At 26.9% G+C, this 19,253-nt stretch overlaps 1 protein-coding gene and 1 long non-coding RNA gene across 2 annotated transcripts; one reads left to right on the forward strand and one right to left on the reverse strand.

Annotated features, from left to right (window-relative positions):
* The first annotated feature begins 958 nt into the window (after nt 1–958).
* Nucleotides 959–1,896, forward strand: LOC145952990 (uncharacterized). Its single transcript, XM_083066194.1, has 2 exons — nt 959–1,378; nt 1,488–1,896. The coding sequence occupies exons 1-2, from the start codon at nt 1,368–1,370 to the stop codon at nt 1,837–1,839; spliced, it is 363 nt and encodes a 120-aa protein (XP_082922320.1). The 5' UTR covers nt 959–1,367; the 3' UTR covers nt 1,840–1,896.
* An 8,009-nt stretch (nt 1,897–9,905) lies between these two features.
* On the reverse strand, nt 9,906–14,882 carry LOC114915195 (uncharacterized). Its single transcript, XR_003803121.2, has 2 exons — nt 13,954–14,882; nt 9,906–13,327 (listed from the first exon to the last, which is right to left on the reverse strand). It is a non-coding gene; the product is annotated as an uncharacterized LOC114915195 (long non-coding RNA).
* Nucleotides 14,883–19,253: the final 4,371 nt, after the last annotated feature.

A 19,253-nucleotide genomic window follows, 5' to 3' on the forward strand; every position in this document is an offset into this window, starting at 1 on the left:
TCAATTTATTTTTCTAAGTTATTGATTTCTTATTTTTTAGTTTAGTTGTTTATTGAAAAATATCTTTCTAATTTCATAATTTTATAATTTTAAAGTGTAAATTTTTAGTTAAAAAATTAAAAGTTTCTTATTTTATGTTAATAAAATAATATCTTTTAATTTCTTTATTTTTATGTTTAAAAACAAACTTATAAATTAATATAATTTAGATTTAAAAGTGACAAGGATAATTTACAAGTTTTTAATTATTTTTTTAACTTTAATTGTTTCTAAATGAAGGAAAAGAAGTAAGAAAACAAGAAATCTTGAAACCCTTCATTGAGTCATATCTAACAAATTATGAGAAACAATCCCACACTCTAGTGAATCAATTTTTATCAATACCATAGTACTTGACTCAACCATGGCTTTGACAGTAACACATGGTCGTTATGAATTCGATTAACAAGAACATGGAGAGGTTGGGAACCTTATATCGAAGATTTAATTCGAATGAAAATGGAAAGTACTACTACTGTGATGAATTGGAATGCATATTCAATAAACCCTAAACACTTTGATTTTGAAATGCAAGAATTGTTTTGCTCCATCCTCTTTCAACCGTCAATAATTTATCTATTTTAAATTATGTCTTATTTTTATTATAAAAACCAACAAAACTGTAAAATTGGATAACCAACAAAACTACTACATGGAGGTTATTTTTTAATAAAGTGGAGATCAAAACCTTTGTATTTCTTTTATCTTTAGTTAAGTTATAAATAAATTTAAATTGATTTTTTCAAAAAAATGAGTAAACATGATTTAGATTAAAAAAAAGACTAAACATAATAATTTATTGTAGATTTTTTTTATAATTTTTTTTTGGAAAAAACTCAAATGAAATTGAATTTCCAAATAAAATATTAAAAATAACATAAATTTTGTTATTTAAATTTTTGTAATTAAAAAACCCATAAAAATTATATAAATTTCAAAATTCAAAATTAGGCTAATTTTAAAATTGAATTTATAATAAAATATGATTATATATTTAAATTTTTAAAAATGAATTTAGAAATTATTGAAATGACAATTTATATTTATGTTATTTTATATAAAAAAATGAATTTGATAAATAGAAATATCTTAAGCGGGAAACTATCCCGCTGTTCAATTTTCCCCCTTCCTCTCTTCCCCCTCCGCTTGGGACTCCTTCATCAGCTCCACCACTCACATCCCTTTCCAATTCCGTGTCCGCGCCCTCCTCTTCGACAAAGCCTTCGCCTCTCTCTCCCTCAACCCTAACCCCTCCTTCCACCTCCTCAACCCTACCTACCTTCAATTGCACGCCGACGACGTCTACTTCACCCTCGACAACGCGCAACATGACTCTAAGGTCCTCCAAACAAAAACCCTACCTCTTCGCTTTCGCTTTCGCTTTCGCCGTTAATTTGCTTCTTCCTATTTCACTTACATTCTTTTCTTTTTCTTCTAATTTCACGCAGAATCAATCCAAAGCCACCGGATCCAGGTACGTCGAATCTGAACTCCCTGAAACCTGGTACAATCAGGTTATTGATAAGCTTGGGCCGTGGGAAACTTGGAAGTGAGGGGAGTGGGACAGTGGTTGGGCCTGAGCAAGCGACGAAGCTGGCGCAGAAGGAGGTGGCGCGGATCTTGTTGGGCGTGGGGTTTGAAGGTGCCATAGAAGCTTCTGTTGAGGACTTCTCTGAGGTGCTGAGAGAACGCATTTATAAAATAGGAACGAATCTGAGAGTGGTTGCTGATAGTTATAAGAAACAGTGCTCGGCCATTGAGCTTCTCAAGATGTTGCTTAAGACAGTGGGGTTTAGGTGAGTTTAAATTCTTCTTGGTTAACTGTTTAGTTTGGTGAAAATAAATTTATCTTTATCTTAGTTCTCCAGATGGCTTTTCTTGGCACCATGTTTGATTTTATTTTTCATTATTATGGCAGTGATTGTTTCTCTAATGAGTGGCAGCTTGACTGGTTGTTCACCTAGTGATCTGGTCAAACAAAGCTATTTCAGGTCCCTTCTATAACCTTTTAGATAGACATTTGATATATCAAGATATTACCCATGACTGGCAGATTGAGTTCCTTTTTTTTTAATAGCAGTTCTACCAAATATAGGGTGTCCAATGGAATTATAGGTCTCCCTAATCATGTTTCCCAGGGTGTTGGTTGCCAGCTGAGGGGGCAGAATTGTTATGTTGAAGTAAGTCTTGGCTCCCCTAGATCTGGAACTGACAACACATTTCAGCCCAACAAAATTAGTGTCAGAAATTTACCCAAACTTCATGTTGTTGAGTCTCCTATTATGGGATGAAGTGATCACATAATAGGAGCTAACCACCAACCAAATCAGCTACATAGCAAACAAATCTCATTAAGTCACATGCTACTGTGCCTTGTCATCTTTGTTTTAAACTATTTTCTTTTTTCAACGGCCTCCTCTGTTTCATGTGCAATACAGCCATCTTTGTTTTTTTAATTTGATCTTATTTTTGTTTTGGATACAAATTCTTACTTTATTAATTGTTGCCACCTAAACTACAGTTCTTGGTGCCACTTGAGCTGCAACAAATTTAGTTTTTTCAGATGAATTGTTATATGTGCATTCCATTGTGCTATCATATGAACCATTATACTTCAATTCCTAGAAGACCCTGTAATTCATACTATATTAATGTGAAACATACAGATTTTGGTTGCAGAATTGGATGGGACCATCCCTGCCTGGTTCCTCTTCCTTTCACTGGTTTCTTGGACACTTGTATATTACATTATAAGATTAAAATGCTTTATAGTGCTTGAATGGTTGTATTATGCTCAGATGCTGATATATAAATAAATCATTGGGAAGGCTGAATATAATTCTTTTAATGTTCTTGTCGGGAGCATGCTTGGTGATGCCCAACACGTTGAGGAGGTAAGGAGCTGCTTTAATCATTAAACTCTTTTGTGAGATTTTCAATTGGGTGCAATGTTTTATTGTCGGGAACCCCAAGTTCATCTGAATGTTTTATTTTAGATGACACCTGGTTTGTATGTTTGGTAACACTTTAATTGTGCAACACAATTTATTATTTAAGTTATTGTCTGCAGTTAGTGGTGTGCTATTTGATTTGGTTTTTTAAGTTATTGGTTGTATTGCCTTGACTTGACTTCAGTTTGCCTATTATTACTGTTAGAGTTTTACTATATGAGAACATATGAATATAATATGTTGGACAATAGTAATGAGTTATTATATACAGTTGATTAATTGTACAAATTAAATACACAAGATCTTGAATCAATAATTGTTCCATTAACATACTATAAACGCATTTTTCAATGATTGTTTGCATCTGATAGGATTATATAGCACACTTAGTTACTTGTTATTAAATTTCAGAAGACAAATGTTATTGTTTAGTCCAGAATAATAGGCTCTGGTAATCGATTACAACTGTTTAGTTTCAAGTTGTAAAGTTTAAAGTCAAATTTGAAATTTTCATCTTCTGGTAATCGATTACAAGATATGGGTAATCGATTACTAGAGAACCTTTTAATAAGTAAATTTCGAACATATGATTTTCATTGTCTAGTAATCGATTACATGTATAGGTAATCGATTACCAGACTCTTAAAAATAATGGTTTCCTCAAATTTAGTCATCAACAGTTAGTGAGGGATTCATCCCAGTTAGTGACGGATAAAATCCGTCGCAAATTGTGACGGAATTCTGGCGTCGCAAATTGTGACGGATTCTACTTAATTAAAGTCATCACAGTTTGTGACGAATTTAATCCCTCACAAATTGCGAGGGATTTAATCCCTCAAAATTGCGACGAATTTTTATTAATTTCTAAACATTTATTATTAGAAATTAGTGACGGAAATTATACTGTTTGTGATGCCTTAATTGTGACGGAAAAAATAATTCGTCACTAAATATTTTGTGACGCCAAATTTTGTGACGGAATCATTTCCGTCACAAATTCCGTCACTAATTGATTTGTGACGGATTTTATCAAAATTAGTGACGGATTTGTTCCCTCTCTAATTTTAATTTTTCTAGTAGTGTCATCATGTCCTAGGTGTGCCAATGTTCATAAGACCATCACTTATTGTTTGTGTTAGATTAAAGAATGATCTTAGATCCTTTAGGAGTATGAGTTTTAATGTTAGTAAACTTGAATGTTTTTGATAAAAAAAAAATATTTTTTAAGATCATATAAGAAAAATGATTAGAAAGACAATTGATTATGATGATGTGTAGTCTTTTAAACAAATCATTTCTTTTGTTTAAGACAAATGAATTAAATATGTCATTTATTATGTCTAATAACCCAATTATCTATGTTTATGTTATTCCATAACAAATCGAAAGAATAAAATCTTCTTTGGTACTTGTACTTCAAAAAGGAATAAAGATTTTCCTTTTCATTATAGAAATGACAAGTAGATACCTCCACTACAAGAAAAAGTCAAATTTCCCACGGATTATTTCCCACGGACCAAAATCCGTCGGAAATTTCCCACGGATTTAGATCCGTGGGAAATTTCCGACGGATTTTTACATGAAGGAATTTCCGACGGACTTTCCGACGGATTTAAATCCGTGGGAAATTTCTGATGGAATTTCCCACGGATTTAAATCCGTGGGAAATTTCCGACGGAATTTCCCACGGATTTATATCCGTCTGAAATTTTTGACGGAATTTCCCACGGATTAAAATCCGTCTGAAATTTCTGACATAGTTTCCCACCTCTGAAATTATTAAATAAAATTTAAGCCAATTATTTTTCAAATGCAACCAATCCTAATCGCATCAATACACACAACAATGCACTATATAATATTTTCATTATTATATGGGTGTTTTCAAAATATAAATAAGAAATATAAATCAAAGTGTGTGAGGTATGACTTATATTACCTTTATATAATTATATGTTTAGGTTATTATAAATTATAAACTAATTAGCGTAAATGTGTTTTTTGTTACTTATTATCTTGAAAAATACCAACACATGACGTTCAAATTTAAGAATAACACATCTTTTCTTTAATTTTTAAAAATCACTCATCTCTTTGAAAATAACGTTATTAATTAAATAAGGGGGAAAAGAGTTAAATTATGTTCTGCAAATCATATATATGTATCTATCATTTATTTCTAAATTACATCCAATACTATGTCATTTTGACGAAAACTTTCATTGATCTTCAATTTTGAAAATAATATTTTTTTCAATTCATTTTTAAAATTATTACTTAAATTTAATATATTTTTTTAAATCACAGTGTGCATGATATTTAAAATAAATTTCAAAAAAGTTGAAATAATGAAATAAGAAATCAAATCTCATTTAATTATTGATATTTGTATTAATAAATTATTTTCCCTTAATAGTATATAAACAGTATTATCATATATAAGTAGTTGTATGTGCCACTTAAATAAATAAATAAGAAAATTAATACTCACTTAAAAATTTGAGAAGAGATATTTGTATGACGTTATTGAGAAAAACTTCAAGTAGGGGTTAATGGAATTTTTTCTATATTAAATCTTCTTTATTTAAAACTTAAAACATTAAAGTTAAAATAATTACACTAAATAATTATTTTTGTTCCTAATAACTGATTGATTTAAAAATCTCTCTTTAAGTTGTAGTATTTTCTTAAATTTACATTTTATTGATTTCTGAATTTTATATTTAAGTAAATCAGTAAAATACAAAGTAACGAGTATAAATATGAGTATTTAAAACTTCAATGAATCTATATATAGAAAGTAGAGATAAAGACAGAGAAAATGAATAGAAGAAAAATAGTTAAATATATAGTTGTTTGATTATCTATATAATAGATAAAGAGAAATATACGTCATCTTGTAACTGATTTTGTCTAACAATTAATAGATAATCATACCCTTAACTAAATTTTATTTTATATATTCTAATTTTATTTGAAATAATATGATTATATATTTAAATAGTTTAATTTTAATAATTTTTTAAGTATATTTTTGTCTTTTCACTTAAAATATTTGAATTTCTATATTTTAATTTAAATTATTTTTTAAGTATATTTTTGTCTTTTTGTCTTAAATTTTTGAATTTCTATATTTTAATTTTAATAATTTTTTATTTCTATTATTTATTAATTCTTTTCATTTTAAATATTTTGTAACATTAATAAAATTTTATTATTTTAATCTCTCTAATTTTATCTTACTTTTTATTTTATAAATATAATTTGGATTATTCATTTTATAATTAAATTAAATTTTTTAAATTTTTTATGAGTTTACATTCTAAGAATTTATTGAAGTTCCTCAATATTTGATTATTAGATAGCAACAACATGGATATTCTGATTATTAGACATTATGTTATAATTCTACTACTGATCGTACTATATGTTATTTTTAAATTTGAACTCCTAAACTTTATTTGTTATGTATGACATTTTATTTTGTATGAATGAACTTGTTTTGATTTACATAATTATGATTAATTTAATATATTTAAATAAGATAATTATTTAATAAAATTTTGAATTTTAAAAAAATAATTTTTCACAAAATTTCCCACGGATTTCCCACGGATTTATCCGTGGGTAATTTCCCACGGACTAATCCGTGGGTAATTTCCCACGGACTAATCCGTGGGTAACTTCCCACGGATTAGTCCGTGGGAAATTACCCACGGATTAGTCCGTGGGTAATTTCCCACGGATAAATCCGTGGGAAATCCGTGGGAAATTCTGTGAAAAATTATTATTTTTTAATTCAAAATTGAGGAGTTTCAATACATTCTTAGAATGTAAACTCATAAAAAATTTAAAAAATTAATTTAATTATAAAATGAATAATCCAAATTATATTTATAAAATAAAAAGTAAGATAAAATTAGAGAGATTAAAATTATAATATTTTAATAATGTTATAAAACATTAAAAAAGAAAAGAATTAATAAATAATAGAAATAAAAAATTATTTAAATTACAATATAGAAATTCAAAAATTTAAGACAAAAAGGCAAAATTATACTTAAAAAATAATTCAAATTAAAATATGGAAATTTAAATATTTTAAGTGAAAAGACAAAAATGTACTTAAAAAATTATTAAAATTAAATTATTTAAATATATAATCATATTATTACAAATAAAATTAGAATATATAAAATAAAAATCAGTTAAGGGTATGATTATCTATTATTTTTTAGACAAAATCAGTTACAAGATGACGTATAACTTTATATTAAATGTGAATTTTGTAAATTCAACCATTAAATTAAAAATATTTTACTCTTAAATCATATATACAAAATGTTATATTAATCGAAGATGATTTCTTATAAAACAAAATTAAATCTATTGAAAAATTTATATTTTTGATGAGAAAATTTTTGTAGGAAAAGCTATATTATTGATGAAATATTTCAGACAAATTTATATTTTTTTGAAAATGTAAGAACTGATTTTAAATTTGATATGAAAATATTATGATATTATTAGATAAGATTTTAAGTTAGTATTTTATTAATAGTTGATAATTAAAAAATAAAACAAGGATAAATAAATTTTTTGAATTTTATATGTTTGATTTAAGATAACTTATAAAATAACTCTTTGATAAAGTTATTCCGCTCAGTAACTCATGACGTGTGTTGAATTTTATCGATATAATTAATTGTTAAATTAAAAGTTACTAAATTTTACTAATAATTAATATAAAAAATTAATTAGTTTTGGAATAAATTATTTGTGAATTAACAATATAATTGAAACATTAGTTATTTTAAATTATTTAACTAAAATCTTATTGATAATTTACTATATGATCTTAATATTTTTGTATAATTAATATCTGGTTTTACTATATGATCTTAATATTTTTATATAACTAATATCTGATTTTAAATTTGATATGAGAATATTATATATAATTAGATAAGATTTTAAGTTAGTATTTTATTAATAGTTGATAATTAGAAAAAAAAAACAAGGATAAATACATTTTTTGAATTTTATATGTTTGATTTAAGGTAAATAAATATATTAAATTAATTAATATTTTATTTAAAATATTAAAATTTAATTTATAAGTATGTATTAAATAAATATTTATAATTTTTTAAATTATATTAGCATTATAAATTATAAAATTAAATAATTTAAATTATAATTTTAAATAAAAATAAGTAGACATTAATTATAAAAGTAAGTACATATAAATAAATAATAATTAAATATATTATTATTATTAATTATTATTATTTGTAATATAAAATTATTATATATTATTATTATAGTATAAATATGAGATTGTATATTTGAGGATGACTTAAATGAATTAATTTATACAAGTTATACTGACAATATACATATACATTTCGGTAGCTTACTCATAAGAACTTCACAGTTAAGCGTGCTTGACCTGGAGTAGTACAGGGATGGGTGACCTTCTGGGAAGTTTCCCAGAAATTGCACAAGTAAGGTTAAAACACACTAAACAATGAAATATCGTGAAATAGAACCCTTGAGAGGCCAAATACGAGGGTTGTTACATTAATAAATTTATTAAAATTAAAAAAAAAATTATAATTTTCGGGTAATTTCCCGTGGGAAAATCCGTGGGAAAGTTACCCACGGATAAATCCGTATAAATTTATTAAAATTAAAAAAAAATTATAATTTTCGGGTAATTTCCCATGGATAAATTCGTGGGAAAATCCGTGGGAAAGTTACCCACGGATAAAAATCCGTGGGTAAATTTCAGACGACCAATTTACCGACGGATTAGTGTCCGTCGGTAATCCGTCGGAAATGCCTCATTACCCACGGATTTTGGGCATTTCCCACGGATTTTTGCCGTCTGAAATACTGAATTTTCTTGTAGTGCTCAAAGTGAGAAAAATCACAAATGAAGTCATTTTTGCCTAACACACAACAATTCATCCCATTTTGCACCTTAAATATGATAAATAACCTTCTTGATTAGATAAAAAATAATAATTTAGTGAAACACATTTAATGCTCACATTTAATACACCAACAAATTGAACACCTCATTCTACAAGGAAGAGAAGACGAAGAAAAAACAAACAAGACTATGAGCGAAGCTCAAGGATTTGTAACAAGCATATTCATCAAGTATCTATATAAAGAAGTTTGAATACTCAAAAAGAAAAAAAAAAAAAGAAGAACAATCATTGTAAAAATTCATTTCATTCTTTCTATAAAACTATGTACATAATTTTTGTTATATCACGTCTTGTGAGTAAGATAAAATAATTGTTATTACTCAACTTTAACTTTGTGTTATAATTTAAAGTTTAAAGAGGCTTTGTTGCAAAAAAAATATTTAGTTGTTAAAGCCTAGATCCGGAGAGGCTTTGTTGTTCAAAGAAAACTTGATTAACTACTTGAAGAGGATAATCAAAGAATAGTTAAGTTGATTCAGAAATGGCTAGTATAAAAATACTTATATCTTTACAAAGATTGTGGAACTTGATCGGTTTAATTAAGAACTGAATGTAATATCGGTGTTTGAAACAAATTAATATAAAAACATTTGTGTTCTTTGTTCTTATATTTTCATATGCAATCTTTAAGATTTAAAATACTACTTTGTTGTTTCTAAAATTATTGAGTTTTTGATTGAAATTATTTAACTCCACCTCTAATGTCTTTCTTTTTTCCATTATTTCACTATAAAAAATATTACATATAGTGACATACAAAAAATATCACTATAAGTATAATATATGTAAGTATATATCTATTTAACATATAACTAAACACAATTTTAGGGTTAATTTTGAATGAGATTTAACAACATATTTTTTATTTCACTATAACTTATACACACACTTTTTAACAATATATTACCAACATATATTGTATTTATTATGTAGGTAAAAGTAATTTTTAGTAATACATATTGTATCACTACAGGATGTGTGTCACTATATAATAATTTTCTTGTAGTATTTGTTCTCTTGAGCTGTTAGTAGCATTGTCCCTTGGTCAAAGATCTCATCCTCTAGATGGGTCAATAATCATCTTGTGGTTTGCTTGGTGTACGTGAAACCTCTTATCTTCAATAATAAAAAGTGCTCTAACATGGAGGCTTATATGTGATTGCCTTAAATGTGGATGGAAGTATGCATGGCGAGCCTTTGGCGGTTGGTTTTGGAGGCTTAGGTCGAGATTGGCAGATTAGGTTCTTATTTGGCATTTATGGTCGGGTGCATAAAATGGACATTCATTTTTGTAGAGATTATGACTCTACTGCAAGGGCACCGCATATGCTAGGAGAAGGGGCACAAGAAAGTATCTTGTTTCTAAGATTCCACTTCTAGTTGTTAAGCTAGTCATGGGTCCAATATAGCCATCGTTATGCCAACGAAATCTTTCTCATTAATGAACTCATAGATTGGAACTGGGAGTGTAGCTTGTAAAAATCAATGTGCATATATACTTGCAAAAATGGGATCTTCTTTAGATAGCCTGTTGTGGTTGGTTTTCTTGCTTTTGTTTTTTTCTTCTTCTCAACCATGTAAAAAAAATGTCAAAGTGATGTATGATCAACTCTCTCTAAAAGTGTCAATAACAATTCTTTTGGTGACTTAGGTAAAACAAAGTTGTATTTGAGCAACCAATTACTTATAAACTTAATTTAAGTAATGTCTGAAGACAAACCAACTAAACATCTAAAGAAGAACCAAAATCAAAGACAGTAATCTCTCAGTAGAATTGTAATCGGAAAAGAGCATCATTGCTCAAAATGATCCTAATTTGTTGAAAAGCTCAACACCTTTAACATTTAAGTGAATTCATTTTTAAACTAATATAAAACTTGTATGGTAAAATTATTTTGACTATGAATGAATAAAACACATGCAAAAGAAATCCCTTTATTTATATATATATAAATAAAGGGATTTCTTTTGCATGTGTTTTATATATATATATATATATATATTTTTGAAATCAATATAACACATAAATATTAAAAGTTAAAAATTGACTCTTCTAGTCAAAATAATTAATACTTTAATTTGAGTAAGTTTATTAAATGTATATGATGGCACTACTAACTTAATTATAAATCTAATAATATATCTCTCAAAGTCTGAGTAGAAAAATACTCTAACCATGGTAAAGAGATTAGTCTAAACATCTCACCCAACTCTTTCATAGAAGGGTTAATCACAAAACAACCACTCATACTTTAATTCTACAACGCCATTGTAATACAAACGCATAAAAGCTACGCAGATGTTTTGATAATTGCTTGATCAACCATATAAAGTGTAAAAAAATGTGTAAATTTTACAGTTGAATGAGGGTAAATAAAATGAAATTTACAAACACAATTAAGTTAAAATAAAATATATATTAATTTAAATATTTTTTCAATCCCTCAAATTTAAAATTGATCTTTTTGGTATTTGTAGTTTAAAAATATCTTACTTTAGTCCTTATACTAAATTTTCTTTAAGAAATTTATCAAATACTATTATACAAAATCTATCTATTAGTGTCTCTGTTAGTGAAAATATAACACTAAGTCTAGTTGATACTATATAATTGTTTCAATTTATCATTTTCAGATATATTATTGATGATTCGAGAGATTAAAACAAGATTTTTCAAAAATACAGAGACTAATAAAAGTAATTTTAAATTTGAGGGACTAAAGCCAAATTTACTCTAAATTTGATAAAGTAAAAACATATTTAAGTCTAAAATATTAATAACAAGAAGATTCAATAATTAAGGGTTTAGTTTAAAAAGTCATATAGTAAAAAGAATAGATTGATTTGATTAAAGATAATCATAACAATCATTTCTAAAGTGATAATTTTGAATATTTAACAATTGTCCTTATTGAGAGCTCTGACCACCACTTTTATGTTCCTTCTTGTAATAAAGATAATGAATACTAATGTGTTCTTGCTTCTAGCTAATGAAACAAATCACCTACTTATCAAGATAAGCCTCAACTTCATCATCAACATGACCACACTTCTTAGACCTTAGTAGGGGTAGAAAGAGAAGCTCCCTCACTTCCACCACTAGCTAAAGAGCCAATGCTAGATTCATGTCTACTAAAGCATTTACTCTACTAACTTGTTAGGGGCAATGTAAGGCTTCTCATCATTCTAAGCTCTATATCACTTTTCTCAAGTTGGACCTACACTTTTATAATGTGCAGCCCTTGCCTTCTTATCCTTTTCAGTATAAGAAACTGGTGAATCCCATAATAGTTAACAACTTGCTTGATCTTCATGCACAATCCATTAATGAACTTAACACACTTGGATCTATCCCCCTCTCAAGGTTATAGTAAAAGAAATACCATGATAATTCCTCAAACTTTATGGCATACTTCGTTATAGCCGTGTTCCCTTATTTGATCTCCAAGAACTCCATCTCTTTTCAGTTATGGTTGTCCATGAGAAAGTACCTCTTCAAGAACTCCATCTCTTTTCAGTTATGGTTTCCACCAATACTTAGCCTCTTCAAAGAGCATGAAGGTGTCAAGAGCCACCTTTTATCTTGTTGCAACCGCACAAAATTTTTCTCAATTTTTCACACCTAACTTTGACCTCCATCAAGATCATAACCCCCTAGAAGATAAATGGATTTTTTTCTTAAAAAGTTAATCCAAACGATTATATTAAACTAATCCACCAACGGTCCCATCATTTTAATTCCCCACAAACGATGTTAAGGCTTGTAGAGCATCAACAATTTCACGATCATTCCTACCAACCATTTACTCCTTTAATCTATTGAGATCATACAATAAGTAAATAAAAGGTAAGATGAAAACAAAATAAACAAAGTAAAACAGGTTAGAGTATACATGGAAAAACATAGAAAACACATAATACATTATCTAGAAAAATTGACTTACTTTGATACTACTAAATATAATACCCTTTGCTCCTATATAATTATTATAATAAATAAAAAGGAATTTTAACAATTAAACATAAAGAACAATGGGATTTTCTCAAAATTCTATAATCAATGTTCAAAGTTATAATGTTCATTTTAAATCTAGTTAAATGAATCCAATATATAAAATGAAAAACCAATAACAATGTTTAAGTAACCAAGCCATACATAAATTTCAAACTAAATAATTAAATATAAAAATATAGAAACAACTAAAACAAATAATGTCCAAGTCCTAATATGTGATTAGTTATCAAAACATGGTACACACAAAGCTATAGAAAAAGAAGTTAAAGCCTCGTCACCAGCATGAACATCTACTTAATCTTTACTTGCAAATAAGAATCAACCTAAACAAAAATAAAACAAACAAACAAAATACATGAGATACATCTCACTCATACTCCTGGTGTGAAATAAGGTCGGGCAACCTCACTCAAAGCAATAGTATAAACATATAATATTCAAACATATATATTTAATATAAACATACACATATTTTTAGAGACTTTTCTTCAACGAGAGAATTTTTATGAATTCTTTTAACGTCTTATTTAATTCAATTTTTATTTATTTTAATTATTAGTGAATTAAATTTTAATATTTTAAAATAGATTATCAATAAATAAAAATAATTTTATGTTATAATATAAATTAGTAAAAATATTTATTTATATAAATTTTAAATATAATTTATATATTTAAATATAATATTTATTTGTATATATAATTAATTATAAGTTTTAGTTATATATAATAAATATTTAACATTTAAATTGTTAGTTTAAAATATTAGTGTGACCAAAAATTTTATTTTTTATTTTCATGGAATAATATATATATATATATATATATATATATGTATATATATATATATATATATATATATATATATATATATATATATACTTGCGCAGATAAAATCATCATATTTATAAATATGAAAATATGAGAGTCTAGAAAAATTTATACTTACAAAGAGGTTGAAGAAGATAGTGAAAAGCAAGCTTTTATGGCAAGTGATATTTTACAAGCTTTGTGACTTAAAACACTCGATGATTACAAGGGAGGAGAACTTCTCCTTATATAGGCAAACCATAGAATACTAAATTACAATTGAGGGCATTAAACACCTCATTATTGAAGGGCAAGACTGGAAAGTAGAAAAAGTACAATAATGGAGAACTGTGGAGAACTATTCCTGATAATGGCAAAACAAGTTGGCAGGTGCTGGCTTGTCTTGATATTTGATGTGACCGATGAGACATCTGGCATAATAATTGTTCTTTTACTTTTTGTAAGTAATTTAATCAAACATATCTTCATTACGAAGATAAGGACTAGTAGATATTGAATCTGAAGACCCAGTCTCAGGTTGTGAACCATCTTGAAGTGCTTGATTTAATTTTAATCTTTCTTCGAATTCTTCTTGAGACGTAGCAGACGCTAGTTCTGCCATAATCATCCTTTTATTAGCTAAGAATTGAGCTTCTTGATCAGATAATTTTTTGTCATAGGTAGAAGTCTTGATTGTTGTCAAAGAATTGTTTCTTGTCCATTCATCAATTCTTTTCTTGCTTAATAATTTAATGTCAAACTTTTTCCACCATTTTACTTTAACATTTCTTGTAAGAATCCGAGAACTATCTTCATTTGATTTTCTATATAAATAATCCCAAGTTGCAATCCAGGTGATGTTTTGTGAGGCTACAAAGGATATTAACCTGTAACTTTGTTAAAAGATGGTTTTTAATTTAAAATAATCATAATATTTAGATACTTCGAGAAGAAATATCTCTCTTTATATATATAGATAGCATTTTCTTGTCAATGATATAACATGAACATGCATGCACCTATCAATCAAGTACCTAAAATGGTCAATTGTCTTGTGGAAGCAGCAAAGCTACTAGAATAAAGGTGAAAATAAAGTATTCGTCCTTGGTCATCTTGCAGCATTAGATTCCTACACATTTTCATTTATACACATCTAGGACGTACGACCTAATTTTGTCATTTCATCCTTGAATTTTAAAATTTTCAATTATATAATACCCTATATTGTTACTTTTAAATCAATAAATAATGATTCAACTATCGCAAAATTCGATTTTAATTTGCAACCGTTTTCTCTAACTTCGTCAAGTGATACGAATCAATTCCAAGCCTTAACAGAAATTAACTACACTACCGCGAAATAGACTTTTACTAGCATTTAATATGACTTTTAGTGACAATAAAAATTGTTAAAAAAAATTTTATTGACATTTTCACATCAATCATTGTATGTAGTATTGCTAAAATATTTAACAATAATTATTTTAAATGCTGGTAAAAACTTTTATAATAGTTGAAAAAAGTGTATAACTTTGTGACATTTTTTACTTTCTAGTCGATGTAGAACTTGTAAGTGAGTACAAATATTCTTTAATTACTTTATCTCTAGTCGATGTGGGACTTGTAAGATGAGAGTTGTCTTCTACTTATATATATGGTCCTTTCAAGTTTAAGGACTATTGAGATTGATAATGGTGAGTAATTTCATACCAACTTAGAATAGTAAGTTATAGGTCTAACTCAACCCTACATAACAAACTTGTAAAGTTAGAGTTATTATCTATTTATATACTCTTTAATTATCTTATTTCTAGTCGATGTGAGACTAAAGTTTCTCTTAATAAATAATTGTCGCTAATAATAAATTTTAATGTGATATAAATATATTTTTAATGACTATTATATATTAGTCATTAATACTTTAATTAAATAATAAAATAAACATAATTAATTTATTACCGTTAAATAATTGTCAGTAAAAATAAATTTTATTGTAGTGCTAGACGAACTCATTTGAAAGGTTAAAATCTCATTTTTTACATATCCATCAGTATTCTTAGTGACGGAGAGTTTACGTATTTTGCATGAAATAGTAAATTAAAGTATAAGCAGTTCAAGTTCTTACTTTTAAGTTTTTTTTTAAAAAAAGTTAGTTAGTATTAATATTTATATAATTTTATTGTGTAGTATTAAGACGTTTATTTTTATATGTAAAACTAATTTTATTTTTTTGTAAGTCTTCTATTTTTTTTACTTTTGACTTTTATTAATAGTGGAAAGGTATACTTTTTTTTTTAATGTTTTGCATCAAACTTAAATACTACACAAACAATTCGACTTTAACCTACTTAACACATTAACCATTTGTGTTCCAATTCATTTTCTTAAAATTACTTAATGTCTAAAATTATGTTAGATGAACTCTCTATAAACAATCAAAACTAAACCAACTGAATTTGTAAGAATCAAAATAGTTTTTCTAACAATAAATTAAATCCAAGAAACAAATAAACATTTTTTCCCATAATAAACTCGTTCATCATTTTTATTTTATTTTTGTATTGATGCTCTAATCCACTCTCTCTAATGGATATTTAGAAAAAAGAGGGCACCACAGAAGAAACGGAGAGTGCATGGTACGGAGGGGGACTCGATTTAACGGCTACACATTTCTGTGCCAACCATTTTATCACTTGCAATGCCCAATTGCAGACACCAACCATAACATTAACAAGTCTCATTTCAAATTGGATAACACATAATGTGAATGTAACATGAAATAATGTTTGTTCTCTAAGTGGGTCCTATTGTTCACAAGCAAGCGTGGGTGCTGGCTAGTGCACCAGCACACTCCAATCCAATTGCACATCCCGTCAACTCAAACCCTAATAAAGAGTACGCACTTCATTGTTTATTCTCCAAGTTTCTCTCTTCCTTTACACACGCATGTCCATACGTGCCATATACAAACATTCTTTTATACCATTTTTCGTATTCGATCACAATGAAACTATGCTTACAATCATTATTGTTCCCCCGTGAGGTGAAGAGTAGGCTAGGTTAGGGTGTCCTAATAACAAAAACACTTGATGAGTGATGAGGGAGTATGAGATCCAAGTATAAACAAAAAAAAAAAAAGGCAAATACTTCAAGAAATTTAAAAAAAGAAAAAGAAAAAAAATTGGTTCAAATGCTACATAAAGCTTGTATGCTCCAATGAATAATGTTAAACCTACATCCTTTTAGCTGAAATTTCTTACTAATCATGTTATTGGAATGAAATATTTATAATTTTATTGATAACTAATTTTCATTCTTTGTTGGAGAACTTGATCGATCATCTTTAATATGATCTCTTTTTTAAACTATGTTTTTTTTTATTTTATTTATAAGATTCGAATATCAGACTTTATTTAAGGAAATCAAGTCCAACTCCACTTAGATCAACTACTTATTAGTTTATTTTAAGTGAATTGTGGTAAAAGGAAAAGAATGATAGAAAAAAAAATTAAAAAAAATAATAATAAATGAAACATGTTATTACAAAAGAAAAAAATAAGAAAGAATTAAGAAAAAAAAAATAAGAAGATTGCAAAAAAGATGAAGTTATAATTATCCTATTCCAATACCAATTATAAACGCCACTGATTATAACTAAATTCAGAGAACCATGATAGCTAGGGGCGTTGAGTCTTTGGGGGCCTCTACTCCCCATAAAATTTTAAAAAAAAAATTTAAACCTGTTATAATTCTAATTTGCCCTCATGAACAATGGGATTTCTTTTGTACTCCCTTAGTACATGCTCATCATCAATAATGTTATTTTCCTTTCCTTGATTGGTTTCAAATTACATCAAAGTTTTGGAAAAAAAATTAATTTTTATTTGAGATTATTAAAAAAGATTATTATAATTTATTTACATATCAAGTTCAATAGTATTAAACATGAGAGACTATATTGAAAAGAAAAAAATTAAGCTCCTTATCAATTAATAATAAAATCAATAAAATGTATATAAATAAGAAACAATCCTTACCTTACATATATAAGTAAAATTGAGTTATATTTTTAAGACACTTTATAAGATCGACTTTTATACTTACATCAGTTAATAGTTTTCTTCAAAAAATACAAAATCAATCAATGAAATATTGTTGAATTAAAAGTTTATATAAAAATAGATAAAGTTTATAAAATTTCATTCAAATAAGAAACTAATTGATATGTTAAAAAAACTAATTGATACTTCATCGTATCATTTAATTTTGACAATTAATAAATTATTTAAGATATAAATAAATGATATGGATACTATTACATACATCCTTTTACTTAACTAATGAACATCTAAATTATTTTAATTATATATATATATATATATATATATATATATATATATATATATATATATATAGAGGAGGGTTCAAACGACACCGGTGTAACTTTTACTAAGTGTTACACCGCTCAATAACTTTATATTAAATGTGAATTTTGAAAATCCAACCGTTAGATTGAAAGTTCATATCTCTTAGATCATATATGTCAAATTTTATATTAATCTAAGATGATTTGATACTTCATTCTCATAAAATAAAATTGACGTAATATATACATTTCAAAATATACTAAAATATGAACGTTTTGATTACCTTCAAGTTGTTGTTCAATTTTAATAAAATTTGACATGTATGATCTAAGAGATATGAACTTTCAATCTAACGGTTAGATTTTCAAAATTCACATTTAATATAAAGTTATTAAGTGGTGTAACACTTAGTAAAAGTTACACCGGTGTCGTTTGAACCCTCCTCATATTTATATTGTTTAGAGGTCATGTTAACCTAAATTCGGATAAAAAAATCTTATTTTATAATTACCTTTACTATGATAAACAACCTATTCATATGAGTTGTGTCTGGTCCAGTGTTGGCTAAAATGAACTCTAGATAAAATGGACTAAATAAAATACTAGCAAGTTCAAAATACATGGTACTTGACACATTTCTCACTTACTAGGGCATTCCATGTGGTATAACAGATGATACTAACTTTCTTACCAAAAGCTCTCTATATAAAGGGGACTCCTTCACAAAGTTCTATAATCATTCCTCATTTTTACAAATGTTTAAATTGGTACTTACTTTACCATTAGAGTCCTTGCAAGTTCTACCACCAAATCCTAAAGTTTGTGACCACCATTGTGAAACTGATATGAAAAGTCAACTCTCACTCAACATCATAAATTTGTTTTGTCTATGGAATACTTCTTGTTTCTCATGAAATTATTTGTTTGCTCTGATCAAAGAAATTTTGCGTGATGGTGAGTATAAGAAATCATAAAATGACTTCTCGATCTTAAATTCAAGATCCATTGCAAATCGATAGGATTGGGAGAATCAATTGTGTCACCAAGTGAAGTACATCCGCCACAACTATCA

The sequence above is a fragment of the Cajanus cajan genome, chromosome 11, assembly GCF_000230855.2.
Source record: "Cajanus cajan strain Asha chromosome 11, NIPB_CcT2T_4, whole genome shotgun sequence".
Lineage (NCBI taxonomy): Eukaryota > Viridiplantae > Streptophyta > Magnoliopsida > Fabales > Fabaceae > Cajanus > Cajanus cajan.